Source organism: Urocampus carinirostris, chromosome 1 (genome assembly GCF_059441175.1).
Source record: "Urocampus carinirostris isolate Australia breed hairy pipefish chromosome 1, RoL_Ucar_1.0, whole genome shotgun sequence".
Classification (NCBI taxonomy): domain Eukaryota; kingdom Metazoa; phylum Chordata; class Actinopteri; order Syngnathiformes; family Syngnathidae; genus Urocampus; species Urocampus carinirostris.
The window spans coordinates 44879197-44894458 of record NC_142349.1 but is presented as its reverse complement, the minus strand read 5'-3'; the positions used below and the strand labels follow the sequence as shown (position 1 = coordinate 44894458).

The 15262-nt window shown below is 42.5% G+C and overlaps 1 protein-coding gene across 2 annotated transcripts; it reads right to left on the bottom strand.

Annotated features, from left to right (window-relative positions):
- Positions 1-44: 44 nt before the first annotated feature.
- LOC148374820 (suppressor of cytokine signaling 7-like) lies at positions 45-11762 on the bottom strand. Of its 2 annotated transcripts, XM_088341176.1 has the most exons (10): positions 9986-11759; positions 9892-9923; positions 9677-9775; positions 9381-9518; positions 8682-8824; positions 8447-8615; positions 8255-8383; positions 4342-4477; positions 4145-4256; positions 45-430 (listed from the first exon to the last, which is right to left on the bottom strand). In XM_088341176.1, exons 1-9 carry the CDS (start codon positions 11269-11271, stop codon positions 4166-4168), a joined length of 2223 nt encoding a protein of 740 aa, XP_088197302.1. In that variant the 5' UTR covers positions 11272-11759; the 3' UTR covers positions 45-430; positions 4145-4165. The 2 variants fall into 2 exon arrangements, with proteins under 2 accessions (XP_088197302.1, XP_088197307.1); XM_088341181.1 differs by lacking the exon at positions 9677-9775 and having other exon boundaries at positions 9986-11762.
- Between the last annotated feature and the right edge of the window lie 3500 nt (positions 11763-15262).

Below are 15262 nucleotides of genomic sequence, written 5' to 3'. Positions count from 1 at the left end.
TTTTTGATTGACATGATCTTAGACACCAAAAAAGGAAGCAGGCAAAGGAGCACCGCCCACATTTATTGACAGCTCACAATAATGACATCATCATGGAGGCGTGTCCCAGCACGAGTCACGTGACATCAGCGGTGTTCCGGCCCCGCCCAATTCCCCAGATGTCAGTCACCAGGATGGACACAGCAGCTTGGGATCGTTTTTACATGCAGGAGCATCAAATCCTGCTTGCCGTTCGGTAAACAACATTATTTCCGAAGGTTCAGGGAAGCCACAAACTACCCAGCAGGGGAGGCAACAGATACCCAGGAGGAGTCTTTTTTTTTTCATCCCGCTGACCTCACTAGCCTGTCCAAGAGCTCTGGTCATCCAAGCGTGCCTGCATACAGATTGAAGCAAAGGAGTCGATTGGCTGTCCAGCTTCCTGTTTATCCTGAAATGGCCCAAGAAAATTAAAAAAATACAATTAATAAAGAAAGCTAAAAAAATGGAGTGTCATTTAAAAGTTAAAAGAAGAATATTTTCTCTACTGTTGTAATGATGCCAAACTGAGTTCAAAGAGCCATTATACATTTTTCCACTGTGCCTATCTGCTGTTATCAGATCTGTTCGGGACTTGCAACACATTGGGAAGCTGATACGGAGGGGGAAAGGGTGAAGAGTGATTTCATGCGCTTGGCTTTCTGTTATCGAACCTCCTGTGTGGAGTTTGCATGTTCGCCCCGTGCTTGCATGGGTTTCCTCCGGGCACTCCGGTTTCCTCCCATATTCCAAAAACATGCATGTTAGGTTAATTGGCCGGTCCAAATTGTCCCAAGGTGTGAATGAGCGACCAAATTGTCTGTCCCCGTGTGCCCTGCGACTGGCTGGCAACCGGTTCAGGGTGTCCCCTGCCTACAGCCCAAAGATAGCTGGGATAGGCTCCAGTAGCCCCGCGACCCAACTGAGGATAAGCGGTACAGATAATGGATGGATGGATAGGTTTCTGTGAGTGTAGCATGTAAATGATGACAGTAAAAACAAAAGGACCATTTCAAACACAGTCCAACCGCCAAACCAAACCCCCAAAGAAATGAAAAAAAATAGTCTTTTAAGCACTTCTAAGAAATGTACATACTTGCAAGCGCCATAAAAGCAACTTGACAGAGGCTGTAATGATGACTTGAGCCAGAGGATGGCATGACCAAGTAGAAAATGTGAAAATTCTGGACAGCATTTATATTTTACTGCTTTAATGATTTTGTTTGAAAAGTTGCACTTGTTGATGTCAAAATTATTTGCCTTTTGAGTTCCAATTGTTTTGTCATTTATAAAATGTGCTTGGCTGATTAAATAAAATCATATCAAATTTATTTGGAGAGCAATTTTCAGAAAATTAGTTGCCCCTCAAAGTGCTGTATAACAACATTCAATGTACAATAAAGTAATAAAAGTCCCCTCCTTTTCCCCACACCAAAAAACACAAAAACACCTGATGGTTAAAAAAAAAAGTAAAACAGCACCTGAAATTATATCAATAGCCAAACAGTGATATTAGACAGTTTGTTACTTTGTTATTTCTTTGTCAAGTGACTGCACACTTTACACAAGGGAAATGGTAAGAATAGGTCTGCTTCAGGTAGAGTTCAAACGCCAACGCAAACCCCCAAAAAATGGAAAACAAAGAAGAGTTTATTCGAGCGCATATAAGAAGTGTATGTACTTGCACGAGCAACATGAATGGGCTTATTGAGGCTGCAATGATGCAACAAACAGGGAGATGGCGACGGCAGGTAAAAAAGTTCCTAATTCCGTAAAGCTCCTTTGACTGATGACAATAATTGCAAAGCTGCAATTTAGCTAACTACCTTGGTATGTTACATCATAGCTCAAATGGAATTACAAATCTACCTCTTGCATTTCAAATTTGAATTGCATTGATGCTTCTTAATTAGAAATGACATTTTAATGTGATATTGACTTTTACCGGGATTGAGGAGCACACTAAAATTAAACTAGAGTAGGGCCACAAAATTAGATAAGAGAAATAGTCAAAAATGAATTTCATTGACGATTATTTTTGCCAGACACGTTTTTACAACAGAGAGAGGCATCTCTACGTGAATATAATCTCTGCTGAGAATAACACATGTGTATTAGCTAATAGCATCTTTGTCCCGAGCGGTAAAATAAACACAGAAATGGCTAATTTATCAACTACGTGTTTCAAAACTTCTAAAGTTAGCAAGCATTTTTACTTCGATACAGCCAATAAAAAGACTAGACGCTGCCCGATTGTACAAACGATCGTTTGTAAGTTGCTTCAGTGCTATATTTTGTATGTTTAAGGTTTATATAAGTATGCTTAAGGCTTGGAAAAGTAACCTTTATGTTTTGTGCGAAAAAAATACCCATTTCATAAAATAATATGCTCTATAAAGATAAATAAACTTAGATGCGCTTCAGGAGGTCCTCCTCAGTGGTAAAAAAAAAAAAATAACGGTCCGACCATTTTCTCAACCGCATCAAGCTTTCTTATTCCACTTTCATTTCAAAAGAAATGGCTCGCCTCTCCTTTCCACCAACCATATTGAATGGATGCACGAAATATTAAACATTAAACATGTCAAAATTGTAAGCGCGCAGGAGAGAGTGTAGGCGTACAATTTGAGGTGCGCATGAATGATGTCAGTTGGGCGAGACTTGCGTATATGTTTCAAATGTCGCGAGAGTTGGTGCGAGAGTGTAAGGGAGCGCGAGAGTTTAGTTTTGGAGAGATTTTGGTGTGTTTACAATAGATGGGCGTTACGGTTGTCGCTTAAGAGTTTCGGAGTATTTTTTCATGAACGAGGAGCAATCCATTACCCACACGCTACATTAATGGCAGCGGTGAGATTATGAGCAAAGTAGGAAAAGGAAGTGGATATTTTTTACTTCCGGGTGGATGCTGGTTGGTTGACCTCTCACAGCGCCACACGCCGGTAGCGGCAGAAAGAAGCACTACAGTAATATCCTCTACTTGGAAAAAGGTAGACACAATACAAAATCTAACTTACAGCAATGTCTGGATATTTTTCGTCATCCCAAATAAAATGTTCGTATGTAACGTTTTACGTATTCGAATGGTCGTAAGTAGGGGAGCGTCTGTACTTACAAAGTTTGCAAAGCAGACCTTGCGTGTCATGGCAGTGGATAGGTGATGCACGGTTAAAAAATTACGTGTGAATCAGAATCATCTTTATTATCACTGTATTTCTACAACAAAATTATAGTTGCACTAAAGTTGGCAAAAAATATACGATATAAAAAAAATTAAATACAAAAATATAGTCTCATCTCATCAGCCGTACCGCTTATCCTCATTAGGGTCGCGGGGGGGCTGGAGCCCATCCCAGCCATCTCCGGGCAGTGGGCAGGGGACACCCTGAACTGGTTGCCAGCCAATCGCAGGGCACACAGGGACAGACAACTCATTCGCTCATTCACACCTAGGGACAATTTGGACCGGCCAATTCACCTGAAATGCATGTCTTTGGAATGTGGGAGGAAACCGGAGTGCCCGGAGGAAACCCACGCAAGCACAGGGAACATACAAACTCCGCACAGGAAGTCTGGAGCTGGATTTGAACCCACGACAGGTTCCCATGACATGAACTGTGCCGCGCTAACCACTGCGCCGCCGTGCTGCCCCAAAAATATAGTGTTCACCTCTAATGTGAATTATTCAAAGTAAGATGACATGCATTGTACATTTTATACACGTATATTTGGCTATAAAAGAGAGCTTGAGCTCAATGCCAGACTGTACCCAACAAAGCTCTTTGAATGCATGCATCATATGCATGCAGTCTGATGCATGCAGTCCCCCAAAATGGACAGAGGTTTATTAATGGATTTATGTCTCCACTGACAGAGCACCGTGCCTAATTTTTTTTAGATGGTGGATTTTTATTTGGCTTTTTTACTGATCCGCAGTGTGATTAATAAAAGGTATATGTTTCAGTGTACCTGTTTTCATACGCCACATACAAATCAACTTCATGCTAAAGAATTAATTAGTAACTGTCCGATTATCCGACTCATCGTCATAATAGTTGGTGACTAGTTGATTATTTAAAAAGTCATTACTTGCAGCCTTACACGATATACTTTGAAAGGTTGGACTCACCTTGGTCAGTGTACCAGTGAGTTACGTTTGTGCATCGGCGGTCTCCTTGCCGGGGCTGACTTCCTCCTCAGGGTCGTAGTAGTAAAACTTGCGCAGATAAGCAATCAGCGGACTGTGAAAAAGAAGACACAAAAGTTCAATGAATCCTCTGACACCGCAATGAAGTTGTGCACTGGCAGTGGTGGGAGGAGCCTGACGTGGGCAACGGGAGCTCTTGAATGTGGTCCACGCGCACCAACTGGCGAATGCAGAAGCGACAAAGGTGCTGCAGTGACTTGATGCTGCTCAGGCGGGAGACGGGATACAGAAGTTGCACTGGCGTAGGCGGCAAGCCTTGAACAAAAATAGTTAGGTAAGCAAAGGCAGTTTGGGACGCCGATTTGTAACACCAAAAGGAATCTCAGCTTGGCTGGGATACCCAAGTGTGTCTACTATATTGGATGTGGCAGATTTGACTGTAGAATTGAGAAAGCAATAACCAATCTAAACATTTTTGATATACCGTAAATTCAGGACTATAAGCCGCTACTTTTTTCCCAAACCTTCAACCCTGCGGCTTATTCAGTGATGAGGCCAATTTATGTAATTTTTCTAACAGCCGCCAGCGGCGCTCGAGTACAAAAGGTAAGATTTAGACCGGGGGAATATATGCGCCGAGAAAGACTGCAACTTCTTAGCTGCTGCACAAATTAAATTAGCGTAGACATATCCTCATCATGCAAATTGCAAAAAGAAAGGCACATGACGTAGCTTTCAAGCTAAAAGCAAACGAGCAGTCCGATAGAGAAGGAAACAGAGCTACTGCACGTAAACTTCACTTTGCGAGCGTGTTGCTAGCGTGTTTTTGAACAAGGGAGCGTGGGACGACGTCTATGTGACAAAGTCTCTTTCCCATACTGGGGAAGACGACTTTGATGACGTCAGTTATAAGGAGGAAGATGAGGACGGTTTACCGTGGTTTCTGCAAGTACGGTATGATTTTTTTAACAGACCCGTTTACTGTGTAGCGAGCGTGTTCCTAGTAGCGTTTTGCTACCATTCACAGAAACGGTTTGGGATGAAAGTTATAATATTATAATTAAATCTTTGAAAACTCTCTTGGTGTACCGTCATTCTTTGTAAATATGTGTAACCGATGTATAATATGTATTTGCACCTGTATATTTTTGTAATGTATTTATTTGAGACACTTATTCTGATATGTTTTGCGAATTAAAAAGGAGGGGCGGAGCAAACACGGGCTGACGGGAAGTGGGGTAAAGGTGAGTGAAACCTGTTTTTGCAGCGGACAATAGTGGATATATATTTTTCCCACCCTTACCTTTGGAAATATAAACTTTTTTTCCCTGGATTAGTTTCAACGGGTACTCGGACTCTGCAGGTCTGCATCAAACATTAGGTACCGGTATCATTTTCTGTTCATTTTGCCGGCTGTGGTTGTTGGACTGTGTACTTCATATTCAGTTACATACGCGGGACTCAAAGCCGGGTTTGGGCCAATTTTGTGATTGTGTCACATGTTATAATGTGGGCGCATGCGGCTTATATACAGATGCGGCTTGTGTAAGTACAAAATCGGTTTTCCTCTTAAAATGTGGTGGGTGCGGCTTATAATCAGGTGCGCTCTATAGTCCGGAATTTACGGTACTCAAAAGTTACAGCGAGTAGAGTGCAAAAAAGCAGGTCTGTGAGGACCATGCAGGGAAGAAGCATGTTCCATTTCTGGCTGGAGCATGGGCATTGTTATAAACGACAACATAGAATAGAAATTTTGCGATGACCGAATCAAAAGGTGAAAATTTTGTTGGGCCCGGCCCCATAATTACATTAGTAATAACGATAATAAAAAGCCCAATTCCAATGTGTAATCACAAGATTACTAGGGATTTCTATGAAATAGGATGAAGAAATTAGATTTCATGTCATCATGACACTATTTTGACTCACTGTACCACGTTGTACAACGTTGCTTTAGATGAATTCCTTCCCATAATGCTTCTTTACAATGTTGTACAACTTTGCACCGTGGGTAAAAATAGTGTGTTGATGAGGAAAAAAATCTAACGCCTTTTCCATCTGCAGTGGCTTAATGGTTAGGGTCCGGCGCCCTTTCCGCAGAGATCCAGGATCAATTCCAATCGCATTGAATGCTGAACAAATGAATTCGACGTTATTTGTCCATTGAACGATAATTGCTAAAAATTGTGATATACTATTTTAACATCTGAGTAAAACATTCCTTTGTCAACTATTGTCGCCTGATTTTTTCTGTTTTTTTTTAACAGAGTGAGGCATCGCTACATGAATGTAATCTCTGCTGAGAGCTCATGCGCAATAGCGTCTCTGGCTCTAGCTGTAACATAAATAGTTAGGTGAGCAAAAGGCAGTCAAATTTAAGTACATGTACCAAAACTTTTAGTCTTTAGTCTGAATACGGCCAGTAAATAGACTACTTGCACTTGAACCAAATGAAGTCTGACTCGCCTCTGTAAGATTCAAGTAACATTCAAGCCAGTACAGTTTTGATGACATGCATTGAACATTTTATTTGCGTATATTTTGCGAGAAGAGATCTTGAGTGTTATGCCAAACTGTGCTTGACAAATGCATTTGAAATAAAATGCATGCAGTCCAAAGAACAACATCAATTGTTAAAACCTTAAACTTGACAAATTTCAGTGGTTAAAACCGTTTGAATTCAAACTGTTGAGAATCGTTAAGTACTTTTGTTACAGACTTTGCACATAATATATGTTTTATCTAACTGTTCTACTGCTGCGAATGATCCTGTTCTTGGTTTACACGGATTAAAAAGGGTTTACTTGATTTTATTTATTTATTTTCCTCTCAATAAAAATGGATTTATAGATTTTTATTTAATGACCGAGCACCTTGCCTAATTGGTGTTAAACAGGGCTTTTTTTTTTTTTTAAATCATTTTTTTTGTAAGAATTTGCAATATGTTCAGTAAAAGACCATTGTACCAATTTTTCTGCGTTGATTTTCATTTGCCACACAATTAATTCAACTTTATACTAAATTTAACAAAAAAATAATAATTATCAGATTACTATAGTCGGTAGTCTACTATTGAAATAGTTGTTAGTTGCAGCCCTAATATCAACAAATCATGGAAGAGAAAAAAAGGCAGACTGGGTTGAAGCTGAATTTTTTAGGAGACCCGCCTCCAAAGTAACTTTGGATGATTGTTTTATCAATCATTTCAACTCATAACATTTCATATTTGCTTTTTACATAATTGTAACAGTCATTTCTTGGTCAAATCAAAACGTATTCAATAGGTTGACATGGATTTTACATAGTGTGAGGTTCTTTTTTTCTCTTCACTTCAGGAAGGGGGATTACCATTCTCAAGGTTTCTTCATTTTCCTCATGCAGATGTTTTGAGTTTTTCCTTGCCCTCATGTAGGTTTTAGATCAGGGGATCGTGTAATGGTAGTCTGTGCATCCCTTTGAGACTTATTGTGATTAGGGGCTATACAAATAAACATGACTTGACTCGCTAGCAACAATATTATTTTAAGAAACTGGGAGTGTGCTAAACATCTCATTAAATTCCGAATGTGAAGTAGAAATATTGTGATCATAAATCAGCAATATTGCAAATCCCTTTAGACTTCCTCTGCTATATATTGATAAATAGAATTATATATTTCAGCAGTAAAGTGTTTTCCCTTTTTAGTCTTAAATCAATACAGACTACCTAACTTTATGCTAAATTTGACTGGGTGTCACCATAGATAAACCCTGTTTATTCAAGTGTATTGCGGACTCATGTGTAATGCACACCCCTGATTTTTGATTAAAAATTGGAATTAAACTTCATTCACTTTTCTTCTGCTCAAACTAATCATTGCAAGGGACAAATGTTGAGGCGATGCAGCCTGGCATTAAAAGGAAGTGAAAACAATGTTTTGCAATTGTGGTCAGCTTTATCTTCGACTGATAAATCATTGCGCAAAAACAGTAATATACCGTCACCCCAGCCTCAGTGTATAACGCACACCCACACTTATTATAGATAAACAAAAAATGTGTTTTATACACGAATAAATATAATGGATGTATTCAACCCAGGTGGTGGTCTACCTGGGACTCTGGAGCGTAGGAAGTACAGGAACTTTCCATTTTTGGAGTGCATGATGGCCCGCTCAATAAACTCCACTACTGAATGGCAGCGATCTTCAAACTTGGGGTGACACCATAGACTGAAGGTCCCTAAGGAGACAGACGCCAGCCGTCAGACAGCAGCACCAACTGTGATTCGCCAGCGTGCTTTACCTCGGTAGTGCTCCATGCGCGTGTGGTGAGTGACTCCCTGCGACCTGAAGCTGAGACTAAGTATGTAGCGGGGGTCTGAGCTGTCCCGCACCAGAAAGGAGCCGTCCGCTTTGCTCTTCAGCTTCATCTCGGCATCTTCCCACGTCATGGGACCCCAGTACCAGCCGCACTGCGCAACGAGTAAACATACAAAGTAATATAATGTCTCATCAGAGACAACAGACATTTAGCCAACCTTTTCCAGCTCTCTGAGGCTGCTAGCAAAATTTCCGGCATCGGGACGCTTGAGAGGGCGGCGAGGCATCACACGAGGTGCTGGTGGATGCGGGGCATCAACTCGAAGTGGAATGGGTCTAGGTAGCCCCCTTAAGAACGAGTCTGAGGAGAGAGGTCGAGACGATCAGTGAGAAAGAGTCGGAGGAAAGCTAGGCCTGTCAACAATCTAGTCAAATGGAGTGCTTTAAAGCGGGCATTTTTTGACAACCACATTTAAAAAGGCAATTTATGAGATTTTTTTTATAATTACTCTGCTCAACAATAATTTACTACAATGACAAGAGTAAAAAAAAGTACACTATGCTACACTTACACAAGAGTTTACGCGTGTTACAACAAATTATTGTTCAAATTCAGTGTTTCTCAACCAGTGGTATGTGGGACACTAGTGTGCATTGAGACCTTGTCCGGTATCCAATTTTGATTCACACATGATTTTTCTTACTTTCATTAAATTCAAGTTAAAATAATAGTGTAAACATGTTTCACGGGCAAGTAACATTGTGAATTTCAAATATATTTAAAATTACATTCTATCTTGAATTGAGAAAGTGAATGATAAAAATTATATTGAAGCCATATGGTGTGCTTTAGCAGTTTTTTTCAATTGAGAAAGTGTGTTTTGGCACTGCTCTAATCAAACTTGGAATTGACCAACCATTCAGACTGAGGCTGTGCTGGATAGTGCTCAAGGAGAGGGGTGCACCGATTGGTTGGAGGGGCAGGGATTGCATGGAAACCCCGGTAACGCACTCAGACAATGGAATTCGGGGAAGAGGGGGGCCCCCCAAATCATCTGAAAGAGAGAGAGAGAAACGAAGATATGAAGGCATAACTTAAATCATTTGATATATATTTGCCAATTAAACCCAAAAATATTTATAATTTTTAGTAAAAAGAAGTAGAGCTTGAAGTAGAAAAGGTGACACAATCAAATATAAGAAGAAATGGTACCGAGCAGACTGAGGCTCCGTCTCGGTGGTGGGGGAGGAGTCGGAGGATGAAGACAGTTCCTCCGAGAAATCTCCACATCCACCAGAGAGACTGTCTCACCTTCATAGAAAAATAGAGAAGAGAAAGTGGAGTATGTAAACATGACTTCTATAAAAGGTTTAGAACTTAATGAGGAATGCTAATCATGCTACATTTAGCATGTCAGGTGTGCTCACCAGTGAAAGGAGTGCATGCGGATGTCTGCAGCCTGGCAAAGAGGAAATGATCATTATACCATCACAAAAGCAGCCACCCAATTCAATCTCCTACCTTGTGCCATCCTCCATGTTGCTGCAAGTGGACCCCCACAACCTGGAGGCTCCCCACACATCCACCAGACTTCCCCCTGATGAGGTGGACGAGGCAAGGGATGGCCTCTTGTCAAGAATTCCCCCAGGTCCACCACATGAGCTCTTGGTCCGAAACAGTTTACTCAGACGCACCTTTAAGGACCCTCCTTTTCTGGACTTCCCCCTGGATATCCTGTCCCCGCCTGATAGGTCCCCTTCCAAGACCACCAAAGGGGAGGTTGAGCGGCCACCCGTGGCTGAGCCCAGTTTGGGGGTGGCGGCCCGGCTCTGGGGTTGGGAGCGGGAAAGGTGTTGCTGACGACGGCGCAGTTCTGGGGGAGAGGATGGGGGCCCAGTGGGGAGTGATTGAAGACAGCTAATAGTCTGGATACGTTGGGATCCAGAGGCTCCATTAGTTACAGTAGGTGTTCGCCATGTCTGATGGGTGCAGACCCCTGCTTCCCCAGCCAGTCTGTGGACCTGTTGCATCAAACCGCTGAGGGTTCCACTGGAGAACACAGACCGATCCCTCACACAAGAACCAAACTCCCTGACATCCTCATTTGAATCTAAGCCTTCCAGGACTAGCAGGGCATCGCTGGTCTCACTTGGATCCTCACCTGTTGGCAAACCGCCTGTGGCCAAAAGACAGGAGCAACGTGAAACAGAGGGTGCCACATTTGCAACGCCCTCCCCAATTCCTGCCTGATCTGGTCTTGGGTTCAGAGCCAGGACCATCTCCTCATCGCTGGCACCACAATTCAGTTGTGGCCATTTATCGAGAGGGTGGTTATCCTCCAAAGAAGTGACACTGTGGACGTCTCGCTCCACTGTACTCTCAGTCGAACCAGATACCAACTGAGGAGAGTCTACCCACCGTGTCTCCTTCTCCTCCAAAGATGATGTCTCTAAACCAAAGTCCAACATCCGATTCCCGAAAACCATCAACTGAGCCCTTGAGCCAGGCCGCCCAGACCCGGAAAAGTCCAAGGCTTTCTCCTCCTTGGACCCTGGGGGGACCTCCGTCAAGAGCAGCTGGCCTTCTTGTTCGCCTTTGCCAGGGAGAGGCGAGCTATAGTGCGGGGACGCTGAGCCGAGGCCCGGCGGTGAACCGACAGAATCCACATCGAAGTGGCCGAGAACCAGACCGGCTTTTCCGGGTGTGACGTGATCGGGCTGTCGATCCAGGTGTTCCAGGTGGTCGTACTCGGCCGCCGATACGAGGAGGCGCATCAACACAAAGTCAGGAGACATTTCGTCGCTCATCGTCACGGGCTAACGTTAGCTTAGCTTATTTGGGTTTAGAGAAGAGCTGCACCTGCTACCTCCACGGCTTTCGGCGGCCGCCCGTTGAGGCGGCGAGTCAATGTCATGTCAGCCCGTCCTGCGAACCTCAACAGGAACGACAAGACGGGAGAAGACGACAAGGGGCCACACTAGCCGTTAGCAGTTAGCCTCCTGCGTCCACCAACATAACATGGACGTGAGGCGGCATACGCGTGCGCGACAGCTGCGTCAGTCATCGATCACGCACGCATCAGGTCGCGCGCAATATAATTGCTATGCACTTCAATGGTTCCAAAATTACAACACAGCATTAGTTTTTTAAAATAGTAAATTACCGTTACGACGCATGATTTCTATTAATCCATCACAAATTTAGTCCAATCTTACATTCCCCTCCCAAATAGATACAACGTTCTACTAAGCATCCTTTCTCCTATGTCCTATGCGAAATACATACAAACACAGACGAATTGTTTTCTTTGTTTAATTTCAGAATTGAGCACAGCTCGGTAGCACGGAATTTAAAGGGGCACTGTGTATTATTTGACCACTAGATATTGCTATGGAAGCCCAAGGGTGCCCTTATTCAATTAATAAAAAAAGAAAATTCGATAAAAAACAGCATATCACAAGCATTCAATAAACAGAAAACGACCTCGTGATATAAGTAGCCTTTTAACAAAAATCTAAATGTCATCATAATTGAATTACACATCGTTTTTAACTTTTAGAACAACACACTTTTCCTAATGATTAATTTGAAAAGGACATTTTAAAATAAAAACATTTTTTTAAATATAATCATGACAAGTGGGGCGGCAGTGGCTCAGGAGGTAGAGCACTCGTCTTGGGATCAAGATATCGCAGTTTGAATCCCGGCTCCTCCGTGTTACATGTCGAAGTGTCCTTTGGTAAGACACTGAACCCCTAATGCCCCCAATAACATGGCTGCACGGCCGCTATTGGAAAATGTGAATCACACTGTAAAGCGCTTTGGGAAGTCTTGACTTGAAAAGCGCTATATAAATGCAGATCATTTCATTTTACAAGTATATCTCATCTCATCTCGTCAGCTGCACCGCTTATATAATAATAATAATAATTTCCTTTGTATTGTCATTCTTTGTTAGAACGAAATGTCGGTACACCTGACCCGTTGTAGCGAGCCGATGCAGCCGCAGCCAACAGAGGGCGCCGCCATTTTACCAATGTTATAAGTCTTAGGTATGACTCGGCCGAGGCGCGAACCAGCGACCTCCCAGTCTCAAAGCGGGCGCCCTACCATCTAGGCTACTGAGCTGGTATCCTCAGTAGGGTCGCGGGGGTGCTGGAGCCCATCCCAGCAATCATCGGGCAGTGGGCAGGGGACACCCTGAACTGGTTGCCAGCCAATCGCAGGGCACACAGGGACAGACAACTCGCTCGCTCATTCACACCTAGGGACAATTTGGACCGGCCAATCCACAATTTGAAGCGGCCAATTAACCTGAAAAGCATGTATTTGGGATGTGGGAGGAAACCGGAGTGCCTGGAGGAAAGCCACGCAAGCACAGGGAGAACATGCAAATTCCACACAGGGAAGGTTCGATCTCTTGACCTCAGAACTGTGCAGGGATGGGTAGGGTTACTTTAACTTGATTACTTTCAATTACTTTTGGATTACTCCAATACCAAATATGCTAATAAAAGACAAAAGAAACTAAATATGAAAAAAATTATGACTCACAACACGTGGTAAGCTTTTTCTCCTGGCTTTGATCTCTTTGATCTCCGGCAAAACTAACATAAAACAGAAACAAAAAGAAAATAAATCCAAACAGCTTGCCAACATCATTTTTGCCGTTCCATGTATTCCGTTACTCCCCAAGCCTGCACAAAATTTAGTAATTTCATTCATATAGTTTCTTTTGTCTTTTATTAGCATATTTGGTATTGGAGTAATCCAAAAGTAATTGAAAGTAATCAAGTAAAAGTAACCCTACCAAACCCTGGAACTGTGCCACACATGCGCTAACCACTGCGCTGCCGTGCCGCTCGACCTTCTCCAGATAAGAATAACATGTTGGCAAGGAAATTAAGGACTCTCCTTGTGTTTGTTTGGATTTAAGATTTATTGAATAACAAGCATAATGGATCATTGTTGGACTCGGCGGTGTCAAGCATTTAACTTGGGCGAGGTTGTTGGGGCCTTGGTTGGTTGAAAAAGCGCCACGGAGCCACTAGGGAGCACCAAAGAGCCACATGCAGCTCCATAGCCGCTTGTACAAGAAAGCAGATGTCTATTGATTTTGTTGGTATTCAATGGGGTGGCTTGACACGAAACCGAGCTTAAGACACTCGTGGAGGCCTAAAAATGCAACTGTGTAAAATTTCATGAAAATCAGTTCAGTTGTTTTGGAGCCTATAAGCCACATACACACACATAAATCTCGATTTAATGAGTAGTTTAAGTTTAGATGATATTTTTTTTGGTTTGAACAAATTTATTGACACTAATAACAGAAAACAATCATGACAATCTCAACAGCAATTAAGCACATTCACAATATTATATTCCAATATGACGTTTTTAACAGCAAACACAAAGTGAGGTTTGAAAAACCCTTCTCGAAAATCTTTAGCAATCAAGCATATTCACAATTTCATTATATAACATCTTTGTTAGTGTCAATAGATCCGTCCAGGCCAAAGTCGATTGTCCTCGGTCTGAACAAATCCACCTACACCAACAGCAGCAAAACAAACACGACAATCTCAACAGCCATCAAGCATATTCACAATTTTTTAATATTAGACAATATGACGTGACGATATGACGTTTTAACATTTTTTCCTGACATTTTCAACATCAATTAAAACAATTTCAGAGTTATTTTCTTTTAACAGTAGTTAACCAGCGTGTAAAAGGCAATACTATTGTGCAAGGGCATAGCTCTGCCATCCCACCCTCCCAAGCAGCATTCTTACAGACCTCTGTGTGCGTCCTCTCCCTTCTGTGTGGGTCCTCTCCCTTCTGGGTTCCACAACCCAGGCCGTTGCTGCCGGGACTCCCACAGTGTAGCTCTGGTTCCCCCCTCCGGGTGGGTGCAGACGAGTCTTCTTTATGGCTGCGTCCTAGGCCCGCCGCTCGCAGATTGTATGGTATCTGCAGCCATTTGGAGCACAGCCACGGGGGGGATCTGCCTGCACCTCCATACCAGCAGGTTTCTGGAGGTTAGTTAATCACCTGGCCATTCAAGAGGCATTGATCTTGTTCGTGAAAGCAACACGGCAACAGCAGCGTACACATATGTGAGCCCGGATGTCATAGCAGACGAAGGTTCACGCCTTTCTTGGACACAGTTATGCAGCAAAGCTCTCTGAACTTGTGGGAGACGAAGAAATGATACCTGCAAACGAAAGAATGATACCTGCTATCACAAGCTGGCTGACTCGTGAAAAAAGCCTTGTGTATTAGTTGATTTCCAAAGGGCATTTCCTTTTTGTTTACTGCCCCCGCAGCATCAATTCATTGTTTTTGATGAGCCATCATGTTTTGATGTGATATATCAATCATGATGCAGAAATGTGAATGCACTTTAGGAATGACTGTGGGTGGAACAGGTTCAAAACGGGTTATTTTTCTGGACAAATAAAGCGAGTTTTTTCTTCCACATGAAATGTCTTGTGCGGTTGTTATATTAAATGACTTATTATAACACAATCCCTCTTTATTTGGACAGCTAATTGACGAAAGAGCACATGAGGACCAACACTCACTAGTTAAAAATAACATCCTGTTCCGTGAGTAATCCATTTATTCTAATTAGCTTAAAGATGCTGGACGGAATTTAGACCTTTTCTAATTGCTCATGCCATCTTCTAGATTAGGTCATCATAGCAGCCTCTGTCAAGGATTTTATGTTGTACGGGCTAGAGCGTGCACTTCTTAGTCTAGCTGGTACACTTTTATCATCTTTTTGAGGGGGTT

Coding starts and splice junctions, on each gene's coding strand:
- LOC148374820 (XM_088341176.1), bottom strand. CDS start 11,271: ATGAGCGACGAAATGTCTCCTGACTTTGTGTTGATGCGCCTCCTCGTA. Junction 4,478..8,254: donor CCTACGCTCCAGAGTCCCAG/GTAGACCACCAC, acceptor TTTTTGTTCAAG/GCTTGCCGCCTACGCCAGTG. Junction 4,257..4,341: donor CAAGAGCTCCCGTTGCCCAC/GTCAGGCTCCTC, acceptor TCTTTTTCACAG/TCCGCTGATTGCTTATCTGC.